The 14,443-nt window shown below is 32.7% G+C and overlaps 3 protein-coding genes across 3 annotated transcripts; 1 reads left to right on the forward strand and 2 right to left on the reverse strand.

The window, feature by feature from the left end:
• Nucleotides 1-1,003: 1,003 nt before the first annotated feature.
• LOC130804843 (probable copper-transporting ATPase HMA5) lies at nucleotides 1,004-6,700 on the forward strand. The gene is made up of 6 exons (XM_057669461.1): nucleotides 1,004-1,585; nucleotides 2,615-4,006; nucleotides 4,096-4,350; nucleotides 4,701-4,823; nucleotides 4,910-5,389; nucleotides 6,120-6,700. The coding sequence occupies exons 1-6, from the start codon at nucleotides 1,424-1,426 to the stop codon at nucleotides 6,534-6,536; spliced, it is 2,829 nt and encodes a 942-aa protein (XP_057525444.1). The 5' UTR covers nucleotides 1,004-1,423; the 3' UTR covers nucleotides 6,537-6,700.
• A 27-nt stretch (nucleotides 6,701-6,727) lies between these two features.
• On the reverse strand, nucleotides 6,728-11,606 carry LOC130804844 (glutathione S-transferase T1-like). Its single transcript, XM_057669462.1, has 7 exons — nucleotides 11,348-11,606; nucleotides 11,145-11,218; nucleotides 10,349-10,409; nucleotides 8,572-8,625; nucleotides 8,189-8,268; nucleotides 7,889-8,094; nucleotides 6,728-7,751 (listed from the first exon to the last, which is right to left on the reverse strand). The coding sequence occupies exons 1-7, from the start codon at nucleotides 11,410-11,412 to the stop codon at nucleotides 7,548-7,550; spliced, it is 744 nt and encodes a 247-aa protein (XP_057525445.1). The 5' UTR covers nucleotides 11,413-11,606; the 3' UTR covers nucleotides 6,728-7,547.
• A 1,291-nt stretch (nucleotides 11,607-12,897) lies between these two features.
• On the reverse strand, nucleotides 12,898-13,629 carry LOC130803748 (putative cysteine-rich repeat secretory protein 5). The gene has a single exon (XM_057667948.1). The coding sequence runs from the start codon at nucleotides 13,627-13,629 to the stop codon at nucleotides 12,898-12,900; it is 732 nt and encodes a 243-aa protein (XP_057523931.1).
• Nucleotides 13,630-14,443: the final 814 nt, after the last annotated feature.

Below are 14,443 nucleotides of genomic sequence, written 5' to 3' on the forward strand. Positions count from 1 at the left end.
AACTCGCTCTTAATACAGTTACTGATATTCTACGACAAATTAATTGATTAGCTTTAATTAATATCTTCAAAATACATAATTAAATAATATTTTCTCCTCTGAACATATCGCCACACTTTTCTTTTTAGTTCAGCTATTTTATTTTGTTAAAATTATTTTTTCACCATTTTTTAATTCTCATTCACATATTTCAATTCTTTTTTACAGTTATCCACACAATTTAAATAGTTCGAATATTTTATCTTTACACAGTATGTGACAATTTATGTAACATTACCACTAACCCACGCATAACTTAAAAGTTATGCATGGATAGGTAGTGCAAACAGCACAACCAACCTGGACAACAGAGTAGATTGTCTTTTTTTTTTTATCCCCAAAAGATTAGAGGCGTAAGTTTTTAGATATAATGCATTTTATATAGTGGGAAATTAAAATATTCATCCAGAATTTTAAATATATACTTGCAATGAATTAAATACTGGCTAATTGGAAAATTATCATATTTATTACAAAGTAGGGTGATTTTATATCACATAATTTATGGGTTTATTTTCAAGATTTATGGTTAAAATCAAAGGGCTAATCAAAAACAAAAAGTATAGTAATATTTAGCAGACAATTTGAGCACCAAATAAATACAAGGAGTATGTTATGTTGATGATAATAAATTATATCGAGTAATATAATAATTTATAGTGTAAATTTTATATAATATACTATATTTAATTTCTATTGTTTAAACTTTGATCATAAAAAAGTTTTTCTTACTATTTTTATTATCATTTGATACCATATTTCAAGTAGTAATACTTGAAATGAATTTTGTAAAAAAAATTCCAATTAAAATTATATTAACTTTTAATTATCATTTCTATTATTTAATATTGACAATCAAACAAATTGTTAGTAGTTTGTTACTTTACTCCAAAACATTAATACTCGAAAAAATAATAATTTAAATAGCGATCCAAATTAGACATTAATAAAAGGTAATCAAAAACAAAAGTATAGCAAAATCAACCAAACACTCTGGATCTGGATCATATAGAACCTAATTCCCAACTATATAAGGAAATGTGACCTTTACAGTATGCGCGACCAAATCCTTTATTGATTGGACTTCCATTTTACTCTAACTACTTCCAAGAATTCCAGCCTTGATTTATTCTAAAAGTTTTATCACTAATTACTAAACATCATACATGCATATAATAATCTTTAACACACATTTTACATTTTCATGTTTATTTCAAGCAAAAGATAAACAAAATCCTATGCTCATAAATTCAATGGCTTCCAAGATAAAGGTGTAGGAGCAAGGTGACCGACCGTACAACATTTTGAATATTATTTAATTTTAGTTTAGGACCGTAAAAATTATTGTATATTTTTACTCTGCGTTTAAAGAAAAAAAGTGTCGATGAGGGAATCAAAAGCTTTGTTTGGTGTGATGGGAATGAGTTGTTCTTCTTGTTCTAATTCTATTGAAAAAGCTATTAAACGACTTCCGGGTATTCGAGAAGCCATTGTTGATGTTCTTAATAATAGGGCTCAAGTCATTTTTAATCCCTCTTTGGTTAATGTAAGTTCACTCAATCTTTACATATATTGCTATTATTGCTATGACTGCTAGACTGTTAGTTTAGATTATAATGGGTGTGTTCGAGCGTAACGTTTTAAAAGACGCTTATAATCTAATATGGCAACAAGAATAGTTATCTACTATTTTACTTTGAACTTGGGATGTCATTTTGATATGGGTACGTGTTTGTTTGTCCGACTCGATTAAATTATTGAAAAATAATATAATTTTGAGTCAGTAATAAAGCGTTTAAGTGTTTTAGTTGATAACAGGTGTTCTAAGTTAATTAGAACGCAAATTAATGCCTTTATGATTAATAATCAAATTCTCTATTTATTTTCAAGAAAATTCAATATTTACAAACTCTAATTAAAGAATTGGACAATTACAAGAATCAAACAATTTAGCAAGGTTCACCCAATGGTAGGTTACATCCTCTCTAGCCTAGGTGTTTTATTAATGTCAAGAACAAGCTTCCTTGAAGCTTAAGTAAAGAATTACAATGGAGATTTTAAGAGAGTTGGAGAAGAGAGAATGAGGAGTTAAGAAAGAATTACGAAAGAGAAAACATGATTAATGAATGGCTTAAGGCTATTTCTTTTTTATGAGGAATTTATAATGCATAACCCTTCATACAAATCAAGCGATAAACAAAGCAAAATCAGAGTAAGAGAAAAATCTGGTTGAAATTCAAGTGCAAATGATTTAATTAGCTTTTATTATAGTCCATTGTGATATGAAATTAAAAAATTATAAATCTTTGGTCCATGATGAATGAATCCAAGGGTGAATTCATAACAATATAACCTATGTCAAACACTCATCTTTACATGTGTACATAATCAATTCGATGTTGTTATTTGTGTTACATGCTATACAGTTCAATATCAATAAAGTTTTTATCAAAAAAAACTCGAGTCATGACCTAGGCAGATCTAGACCTACACTCCATCTGAATGGATGGCAAAGAAGAAAAAGGAATGACTTATAGTAATATGGTTGTTTGTCTCATTCTTACCTTTTGCTTAGGAGGAGAAAATCCTTGAAACCATTGTGGATGTTGGATTTGAGGCAACATTGATTGATCATAACATCAATAATTCAAGCAACCAAGTATGCAGGATACACATAAAAGGCATGACTTGTACAACTTGTTCAAACACAATTGAATCAAATCTCCAAGGACTTAATGGGGTTACAAAGGCCCAAGTTGCATTACCAACGGAAGAAGCTGAAATCCATTATGATCCAAATCTAGTCACTTACAATCAACTACTTGAAGTCGTTGAAGATAGCGGCTTTGAAGCTGTACTTATAGCCTCAGGGGACGATAAATGTAAAGTCGAGTTGAAAATCGATGGATTAAGAACTAGCCGTTCTTGGAGGATCGTAGAAAGCTCACTTGAAACACTTCCTGGAGTACAATCTATAGGCGTTGATCCGAAAGACCAAAAAATATCGATTTTCTATGAGTCCGATGTTATAGGGCCTAGGAGCATTATCGAAATGATCGAGTCATTTGGATCAGGTCGTTATAAGGCAATGATATGTTCCGATGAACTAGGAAGAGATTCTCATAAACACGAAGAAATCAAACATTATTATCGATTACTGATTTGGAGTCTAATGTTTATGATCCCAGTATTTCTGACATCGATGGTGTTTATGTATATTCCCGGTGTTAGACTTGTGTTTGACAACAAAGTTATGAAGATGTTGACAGTCGGGGAGATTGTAAGGTTGGTTTTAGCCACTCCGATCCAATTCATTATCGGTTGGAGATTTTACATTGGATCTTACAACGCTTTAAGGCATGGTTCTCCTAATATGGATGTTTTGATTGCCTTGGGAACAAATGCAGCCTACTTTTACTCGGTTTATACTGTTCTTAGAGCCGCTACATCAGAAAGTTTTCAGGGAACAGATTTTTTCGAGACTAGTTCGATGCTTATTTCGTTTGTACTTCTCGGTAAGTATCTAGAAGTTTTGGCAAAGGGGAAAACCTCGGCTGCTATTGCTAAACTCATGGATTTAGCTCCCGATAGTGCTACGTTATTGACCCTTGATGCTGACGGAAAGATCATGAATGAAAAAGATATCGATAGCAGATTGATGCAAAAGAACGATGTGATTAAAGTCATTCCGGGTGCAAAAGTCGCTTGTGATGGTTCCGTGATTTGGGGACAAAGTTATGTGAATGAAAGTATGATTACAGGAGAATCTCGGCCTGTACTTAAGAAGAAAGGGGATAAAGTAATAGGCGGGACAGTAAATCAGAATGGGGCATTACACGTTAAGGTAACACATATTGAATCGGAAACTGTGCTTTCTCAGATTGTTCGCCTTGTTGAATCCGCACAGATGAATAAGGCGCCTGTGCAGAAGCTCGCTGATCAGATTTCGAGATATTTCGTACCTTTGGTGAGTAAGCATATAGAAGTATTTTCTATCATTGAAATGTGCAAAGATTCATCAAATATCCTTGGTACTTATTGATTCATTTTTCACAGGTAATTCTTTTCTCAGTTTCAACTTGGCTTGTATGGTACTTAGCTGGAAAATTCCACAGCTATCCTGAATCATGGATACCGCCATCTATGGATAGCTTTGAGCTAGCGTTACAGTTTGCTATCTCGGTTATGGTCATCGCGTGCCCTTGTGCTTTGGGTTTGGCTACACCGACTGCAGTTATGGTCGGTACAGGAGTCGGAGCTTCTCAAGGTGTCCTTATTAAAGGAGGCCAAGCTCTTGAAACCGCTCATAAGGTATGTTGTTGGAACCATCATATTTGTTTATAGTGTTGAATAGCTGTTGGACAATTTTAGCTTATTTAGGTACAAATAGATGGTTGGCTAGTCAAACAATCTGATACTAGTGTTTGCTAATTTTTTGGCTGAAACAACTTGTTATGAATCAACTTATTTACATGTTACTCCCACCAGCGTGTTCAAAGTCAGCTAGTCAAATCAGTTGACAACTTGTCAAATCAGCCACTCCGATCGATCAGCTATTAACTATCAGCTATTTATCAAACATCCCAATAATCTTAATTATTGAAAATTTGTGAAATAATTATGGTACTTGCAAAGTCAGGTGTAATCTTGTAATCTTGTAGGTAAACTGCATTGTGTTTGATAAGACTGGGACTCTAACAGAGGGCAAGCCGGTAGTCGTGAGCACACGACTACTGACACAAATCCAAATTCAACACTTCTATAATCTGTTAGCCGCTGCTGAGGTAATCCATCTTACTGAAAACAAGCAGATATCAAAACTCAAATGATCAGTTTTTTCCCCTTGTTAATGAATCTTTATGATTTTCAGGTCAACAGTGAGCACCCATTAGCAAAAGCCATCGTTGAGTACGCTAAGAAGTTTAGCAAACACGAAGAAAATCAAACTTGGGAAGAAGCAACGGACTTTGAGGCCATTACCGGTAAGGGTGTCAAGGCGATAGTCGGCAAGAAGGAGATTCTAGTCGGAAACAAGAGCTTGATGGTAGATCATGGAATCACCGTCCCTCATGAGGCAGAAGTACTGCTATCTGAAGCCGAAGGTAGGGCTCAAACCGGTATATTGGTATCCTTTGACCGTGAACTTACAGGAGTTGTAGCAATTTCTGATCCCCTAAAGGCAACCGCACCTGAAGTCATATCCATTCTTAAGTCCATGAATGTTGAAAGCATTATGGTGACTGGTGATAATAAGGGCACAGCCAACTCTATTGCTGAGCAAGTTGGGATTGAGACTGTTATTGCTGAAGCCAAACCTGAACAGAAAGCACAGAAAATTATAGAATTACAGGTAAAATTTTGGATGGTGGATTCATATATTTAGAGTAATTCATATTGATTGAATCAAAGCTTTCGGAGTTTTGGACTAATCCAATTTGATTGCATGCATTCAATTCTTCTGTCGAGGGTTTCACTGGCCGCAATTTCCTTATTTCGTCTGATAAGGGTTATGGCCTGCCGTCTTTAACCCTCTCTAGATAACCGATCAATCATCATAGCTTCTATGAGTAGGATATATTGGATATGAATTATGATGATGATGCATTCAATTGTTCTGTCAACAACAATGCCAAAGCCTTGGTCGTCTACATGAACCAATACATCTTAGTGGTCATCCACCTGAATTCTCTTCACTAATTTTGATTTTCTACCGTCTTAACCTATAGGTTTAGAGCTTTCATATCTTTTTCAACCCGTCCCCTCCAGGTCATATTCGGTCTTTTTTTTTTAGACTCCAGTTTGAACTTTCTATCTTCCTTAGCAATTCACTAACACCCCATTTTGCACAGGGACAAACCATTTTAAAAGATTCACTTTCACTTTTTATTTAATACACGCTAATCCTAATCCATTTCTTATACACTACTCTCATGATTCGACTATGATCCTTCCAGATATTATGATCCATATGGTAGCTGCTCCCTTTACCTAATTCTTTGCATATCTAAACTGACCCTGTAATATAGTTTTTTGTTCTAAACTTACAATCAGCAGTAGTGTAACATGATACTGATAAACAGGCAGAAGGCTACATAGTGGCTATGGTGGGTGACGGTATAAATGATTCGCCTGCATTAGTAGCAGCCGATGTGGGAGTCGCAATCGGTGCTGGGACAGACATAGCCATCGAAGCAGCAGATATTGTACTCATGAGAAGCAATTTAGAGGATGTCATAACAGCCATCGATCTCTCGAGGAAAACGTTCTCTAGGATACGTTTTAATTACATTTGGGCGTTGGGTTATAACGTGCTTGGAATCCCAATTGCTGCAGGTTTTTTGTACCCTTCACTTAGGTTTCGGTTACCTCCATGGATAGCAGGAGCTGCAATGGCTGCATCATCAGTTAGTGTTGTATGTTGGTCCCTCTTACTGAAGAATTACAGAAGACCAAGGATGTTGGACACCCTTGAAATTAAAGAAATAAGGGTTGAGTGAAAATGTCTAATATAGTTTGTTAGCTACAAATAATAGTCAATACAAGCAGCCAAAATAAGCTAAAGTAGCTAGGCTTTTACTTGGCTAATTTATGTAAATTCATGTAGGCTGAAACTATTGGGAAGAACTATGCTATAATGAGTACATAACTCACAGTTCAAAAACAAGATCATATTACACTATTTTCACTGCATTATAAAGGTTTTTGATTACATCACAATCGAAATACTGATTGCATTGACTGCAAAAACATCTGCATTGACTGCAATATATGTTTTGAGACTCCATGAACTTTATCATATTCTCTTTACTTCTGATATTTTTATCAAATATTGAGAAGAGAACTGTTTAAGATGGTTTATGCCCGTGCAAAAAAGAAACATTAGTGAACCCGTATGAGAGATAGAAAGTTGGATTTTGCAGGACTTAAAAAAATGGTTAGAAAGAATAACTTGGATGAGCAGGAGCAGAAAAGGATATAAAGGATTTTGACTGTCAAAATGAATTTGAGATTAGAGAAGGAGACTTTTTGTGGACTATCACCGAAAATGATCTATTTATTCGTGTAGCCGAACAACAGTAGCTCAGTTCCAATATCTAAGGTCCACTTACCACCATGGATTGCTAGAGCAGTGATGGCTGGTCGATTACAGAAAACCAAAAATATTGAGCTCCATTGAAGTTACAAAAACAAGAGTTAAGCAAAACAGTAGGTTCTGATGAAAACCAAATCTGAAATTCATTATCGGGATCTAGAGGCGAGGAGCATGGTAAAAGTTCTCATGTGATTTTTCTTAGACGTTCTCATGTAAATTTCATGCACATAGCAGAATTCAGGGTCAGTTTACATCAGCATATATCAGTATACACTACAGAACAGATGATACAGAATTCTCGTATCTAGTATGTTGTTTATAGGAAGTCGGAATATAAAACACGAAGCATATTCTAGACCTTGTAATTTGATGATGCAGCTTCATGGGCTAAGCCGTTTTTATTTTGCGTTATTTTTCACATCTTTGAATGCAAGGTCGCATTAGAAATGCCTTTCGTTTTCTCGTTCTCTCTTTGCTTCTGAAATTTTGCTTTGGCTCGGAAAAGGATCCCATTAACATCATCAAAATGGGGTTGTGTTGAGGTTTTTGTGTCTTCAATCCACTGTTGAACCTTCTTGTATGGGCTCAGTATCGTAGCACGATCCTTCTCATCTAAAACCTAAAAGACGTTAAACTGAATGTCAAGCTCTAACGAGATTTAAAGGGCAACATAACTACAAACTCCAGAGAATATTCTAGAAATTTCTTCAAGCTAGTACTAATAGGCACAGCATCAGTGAAGTGTATAATTCTCACCTCTAATTGCATGATCTCACAGACAAGGCTAAGGTCAGCTATAGATGGCTGGTAACTGCCCAACAAGAACTTTCCGCTCCCTTTAAGCCAAACTGATTCAATCGTTGACAAAGATGAATCCAACTTTTTCTTAGCTTTTGCAGCAGCTTCGGGATTTGCTGGTCTGCCAAGTGCAGGGCCAAGTGTAGTATTTATAACATATGTCACTGGAGATCACGAAACACGTAGTTATATATAATTGAGAAACGAAAAAAATAATCGCTTGTTAAACAAAAGAAACAGAAAAGACAGTCAGAGTACTTGCTCCATAGCGTAGATTTAAGTGATGCCAATCCAGCACTGAATGGATCTTAGCTTGCTTGGAGAGGTCAGCAGGGTACCTTAAAATGATAAAATACGATTAATTACGAGTAGTTGGCCATAGGTGATGCATAACAGATAAATAACAGAGAATACAACAAGATGCTAATAATGAGATAGTATTATTCCTTCTTTTTTTTTTATTAAAGAGAAGGGAATCTTTTCTTTTCAGAAAGTAAAAGAAAACATGGACCCCTTTGCCAAATCGTCATGTAAGTATAATCAGAAATGCCTCAATATAGCAAGTGTAACATTTAATATACAAAGGCGGAATATATTAAAGAACGATTGAAGGTTTTCTAGAGGCTAAGGAAAGGTCTTACCAATGATCCGCCACTCCAGGAAATGCACAAGCAAGATAAATAAGTATTGCATGACTGCAGAGAATGTGTAAACAGTCAGTGAAATAAAATAGATGAGAAATCAACTAAATGGCATACATAAACTGCAAGTGCACTGATGATCAGCAGATCCTAGCCCTAGAAATAAAAAAAATGCAGCACAATCAAATTGGAAAATACAAGAAAATGCCTTCAGTTTTTTTAGCATACAACGGTCTCTGCAGAAAGACAATATTGGCACCCTAAGACACAAGCAGTGATGAGGAAATATCCGAATCATAAAAAATAAAAAAAACTCATAATATCAATGAGCTGATATAGGTAGCCCATATCAGAATTTGGCTTAAATTAAGAGGAATAGTGTCTTATTGGAACTTAGATGAAGTTTTGTTCCCCTTAATCTAAATAGTCAAATAAGTTTTAATATGTAATAATATGTTACAATAAGTGAGGAAAAATTCTAAAAGAGCTAAAGCAGTTTAATTTACAACATTAAGTTCAAATAACTAATTTCAATAAGTAGGAATAATGTGGGCACAACACACCCTATAAGCCATCATTTGAACTTGTTTAGCTCTTACTCATACTCATTTGTCCCTTTTAATTTGCTGCAAAACGCAAATCGAAGTGAGAGTTTTATATTGTTTTGCAGCAAATTCAAAGGGATGGATAAAGGGACAAAGGGAGCATGGAGTATGAAGTTACATGGCAAAGAGTTAAACTCCGGTATTTCTCATTGAAATTGATCTTAGCTCAATGGAATTCAGGCAATACGCTCACCTTAATTTAACTCATTACAAGATGAACGAGTTAAAAATAAATACCAAATAAGCGTTTAAAAAGTTGTAACCAAGTTTAATTTACAACTAAATTCAAATTTATAGTATCTTCTACAATAAATTGGGAAAATATTAAATAGAATATAGATTGGAATGGCAATCTCTTCTAGAGTTGCTCGAACCCATGCATCTATAGTCTCTCTTTCACTGTTGAGTAAATTAAGCAACTTGCCTACACACTAATTAACCTGTCTCTAGTAAAAACTATAAATTGGATTCATAAACATTTTCTCTAAGCTATTGCCTATAAGTCTACAATTGAATTGATGATAGTTTATTCAACAACAATAATTCTAGAGCCTTAATTCCAAGAGGTTAGGATTGATGGTAGCCAATGTTTACTATCACTACCTATCTTAAAATATTTATCCTGATTCAATTTTCACAAAGAGGAAATAAATTAGAAGCAATAACCATTTGTTTGCTGTTAGAAAACACTAAAGTATGAAGGATAGCAGATAACTTGAACATTCATTTTAAATATTCCCAATAAAGTCGGAAGAAGAATCTATGCTTAATTTTAAAGATGTTGTTTCAAAGGGGGTGAACTAAGACATGCAAGATTTATTTTCCTTGATGGTTCTGGTTTATGGCTAGCAAGAACTCGAGAAACTAGATAACTACAAACAAAGTAACAAACTAACAAAGTAACAAACAAACAAACAAAAGTTGTTGCACTTAGCCACTCACTATATATGATTTTAAAAGGAATAATACAATTTCCATTTTACGCTATATTTTTGTGCTTCTTTCCCCATTCAAGGAGTCTATATGCCATAAAGCATGGTCTTCCAATGTCGGAAAATATCAACTATTTAACTCTCATTTCAATAAAACAGAGAAGACAGAAAAGTAGACTGATCACTTATCTCATATGGAGAACAAATTAGTCCAAGACAAAATCTATGAATTAGGAGTACCTTTCAAAGAGTCTAAATCTTCCATCAACTATTGCAGGGACTTGCTTCAGTGGATTAATCTCTATGGCATGATCAAGAGAAGTTTCCAAGTTAGAAAATCTCTAATTTCACTAAAACTACAACGAATTTTATTACAATGTTTCAATACAGTAAAGAAAAATATATGTCTAAACTGGATTAGCAATATACAACACAAGAACAAGATAAAATGAATCGCCATCAGCCCATCAGACTTCCGTCAATTTCAAACTTGTCATTTCAACCTCAACTCACCTCCTAAGACAAACTTGTCATTTCAAGCTCAACCTCAACCTCAACCTCAACTTCTGTCTAAATATATAACCTACTTCCTCTGTTCTTTAAATCTTGCTCCATTTGACCATCATGCACTATTCATCAGCAAAATTTGACTGTTTTATTGTCGTTAATCTATAAGTTACAAGATAGTCATATGGGATCTTATTTGAATTGTCTCCATCTAAAATATATTAATTTGTAGTTTCCATAACTTTTTGATAAACCTAAATAGAGATATTACAATTGAAAATGATTAAAGTGTGCATTGGGATGTGAAAAGTCAAATGGCGTAAAATTAAAGATCAAATGAATAAAACAATTTCACATGAAATAAACAAGGAAATTCAACTTCATGGAATTTAACTAGTAGTAAAACTTCAAACTTGTTTAACATAACAAAAACCATAACTTGACATAAGAATTAATCCCACAAAAAAACCCTAATTAGTAAAAGAATAAAACCAATAATAAAATCAATCAAAAAGATGAACAGGATTACCAGCAAATTCAGGAGATAAATGTTGGCGTTTGAAAAGATCAATATTGACCTCCTCGAAATCAATTCTATTAAGCCTGCAAAAACAAAATCAATTATCAATCAAAAGTTAGTAACATGAAGATGAATGGAAGATCAAAAGCAAAAAGATATGAATTTTTTCAACAAGACTAAAAAGATTTGAGATGAAAATGAAGATTGGTTACTTGCAGAATAGAATAACAGCCCGACAAGGCTGGGACATCCGATCGGCGAAAACTTTGAGAGTCATCTTTTTTAGTGTGGATTGATTAAATGCGGTGACTGATTCTGGATTTTGTGCTTAGCAGACAGCACTAAATACTGATAGGTGTTGAAGTAGAACTTCCGGTGAAAATTGATGGAGTATTTGTGGGAGTTCTTGGGACATGGGGATTATAGGATTGGGAAAAAATTAAGAATTAAAGTTAAAGTTTGATTTTAGAAATTTGTAAAAATAAAATAATATTTATTTCAATTGAAACAAAACTTGATTTTTATAGGTGGAGTTAAAGCGGTGTTAACAATTTTGCTCTCCTTGTTTTCTTTTTTATTGTCGTTTGATATTTGTGAGTTTAGAGGTAAACTTTGATTATAAATTTTGTTCAATCTATATGAATATACATATTTATGTAAGATTTTGATATAATATTAATTTCAAATCTCAACGAATATTTTTCAAAAATAATTTTTTATAATTTTGAAGCACGTAATTAAAGTTACTCTTATTTAATTTTTAAATTTACATTTAAATATTTAAAAAATTAAATGAAACGAATATAAGAAAATAAAGGAAATAAAATTCTATAAGGGATAATTAAACCTATTTTTGTTTTTTAAGAATGAAATAAAAGACTTTTCATTAGGGGTGAAGCATGTCCAATATTTTTTCCAAAATAATAAGAGTAATATTTTCTCCATTTTATTATTTTTTTGACATTTATTTTTACACATTTTATTGTATTAATTTATCAATACACAGTTTCTTTAATTGTGTTAATTATAAAAATATATTAAAATAAATCCAATAAAATCGTACTTAACTATATTTTATCTTATAAATTAAGAATAAAAATAAACGAGCTACTCTTGATGTTTTACAAATAACATATGAAACATTAAACAATTACAAATAGATATGTTACATATAACTTAAATAACATGGAACTATGAAAGCATTCAACAATTACAAATAGATATTTTACATATAAAATTGATGTTTTGATTAATGGATAGACTTGGACCTTTGTTCATTCCTATCCTCCCTTATCAAAACACAAAAATCCTCTTTATTGACTTTTAAGTCTTGAAAAACTAATAATATTTATAGTTCGTTTAATATGAGACCCTTTTATTGTAAAACAAGTCTATATAAAATGTCTATTAATAAAAAAATTTGAAAAATGATAAAAACTGAAATTCCACTTATAAAGGAATTGATTTTTTTAAAAATAATTTAAAGTGGCTTAATTAAAGTCGTCTCATAGAAAAATCGTGTGTAATATCTATTTTTACATGCAACATTATAAATTTTTTTTTGATAGCAAACTTACAAATTCTTGCTCTATTTTTATTTGTGCTGCCATATTATCATTTATCTAAGAGTGAGTTTTGAATTGATTTAGTATATATTAAAATAAAGAAAAAATTAATATTAATTATCTAGAGCGAAGATGGTTGAGTAATAAATTACTTAGTGCATATTTAAACTAAATTAAAAATATAGTAAATTAAATTTTTACACAAATAGAAAGTACATAGTAATAGTAATTAACCCCATGCCAAAATGCCAAAAGTTGGGCATAAAAGCATGGTGAGCAGCCCCAAAGAAAGATTCATTATTATACTTCATCAAACAATTACCATGAGCAATATACCCACCTTGAGTACCATTACAACATCTTGGAATCTCAGAATTCAATTCCTTCAAACACCTACTACAATTCATGGCGGATATATCTGGTGTACATTCAACCAGAGCATATATTTTCTCATCAGATCCATCAATCTTAACAACTCTCGTCTCAAAATTAGGTATACTCCAATTCCCTATCCTAGCTTCTTCAATAAGTCCTTCAATCGTATCATACAAAGTCTCATTATACGTTTTGTAATCCACAACTTTTTCGCCAATCGATTCGGAATATAGGATTCGTCCTGGTTGATAAACAGAGTATGTAGATGTATTCGAAAAGTGAAGCATACAATGGATTGAATCGCGATAAGATCCGTATCCATAACAATCTGAGTTTGTTATTGAGAATTGTGGATCTGAGAGGAATTTGGCTGTGTCCGATATACAATTAGTGCATTGTTTAGGTTTTAGATCCGCTCGACAGAAATACGATCCGTAAACTGTTGGTGGATATTTACTAATGGAAGTGTTGTAGAAGAATGAAGAGGATGGGTTTGATGAGAGTAATGAAATGAGTGAATATACATTGTTTGTGAAGTTTTGGGATTGGTACATGTTCGTTGTTGTGAGATTGCCAAAGCAAATCTTGGCATGGCCTAGGAGACTATCTTGGGAAGCTTTTGATTGGTGGGTGATAAGTGAATATATGATTGTTATGGTTAAGATGAGGAAATTGATTGATTGTTTCATGCTTGTTTTTTAGGTTTTGTTCATAATAATTGACAAGTTTATTTTTGGGTTGGGGGGAGATTGGAGATAGTTTCCTCATTTATTTAAGGTCAAAGTGTACTAATATTTTATAAATTTTCTACATGTCCAACTTGGTAGTTTGGTGTACTCAATAGGGCTGGTTTGGTTGATGATACAATGGGATATTTTAAAAACTAATTATCCAACTTTGTCCTATTTATTATTGTACTTTTTATGAATTCGCCAGTCTATTTAATTTTCATGTTTATCATCCAAATAAATTTTATTAAGAGTAAAATGTAAAGAAGTGTCATGTGTATGTCTTGACACTGAAGTGACAAAACTAATGAAGAATGCTATCTAATAAATCATTTTCCGATGAAATAGCAACAACAAATTACTATATAATTATATGGATATTATTAAAAGAAAGAGAAAATATGTGAATAATATATAATTTTAAAAAGTAATGGTTATATTATCTAAATAATATCAAAAAGTAAAAGACACACAAAAATTTAAAATTTTGGCAAAATTATAATTTTAAGAGAATACTAATTGTGGGTTACGTAATTTTTTGGGGCATCAAGTCTTTTTTGTTCGTTACCTGATACAATATAGAGTATAATTAATTGATATAAACGTTGGCATATTGGCGAGTAGGCTATCCAAGTTTGAG

This window comes from Amaranthus tricolor, chromosome 17 (assembly GCF_026212465.1).
Source record: "Amaranthus tricolor cultivar Red isolate AtriRed21 chromosome 17, ASM2621246v1, whole genome shotgun sequence".
In the NCBI taxonomy this organism is placed as follows: Eukaryota; Viridiplantae; Streptophyta; class Magnoliopsida; order Caryophyllales; family Amaranthaceae; genus Amaranthus; species Amaranthus tricolor.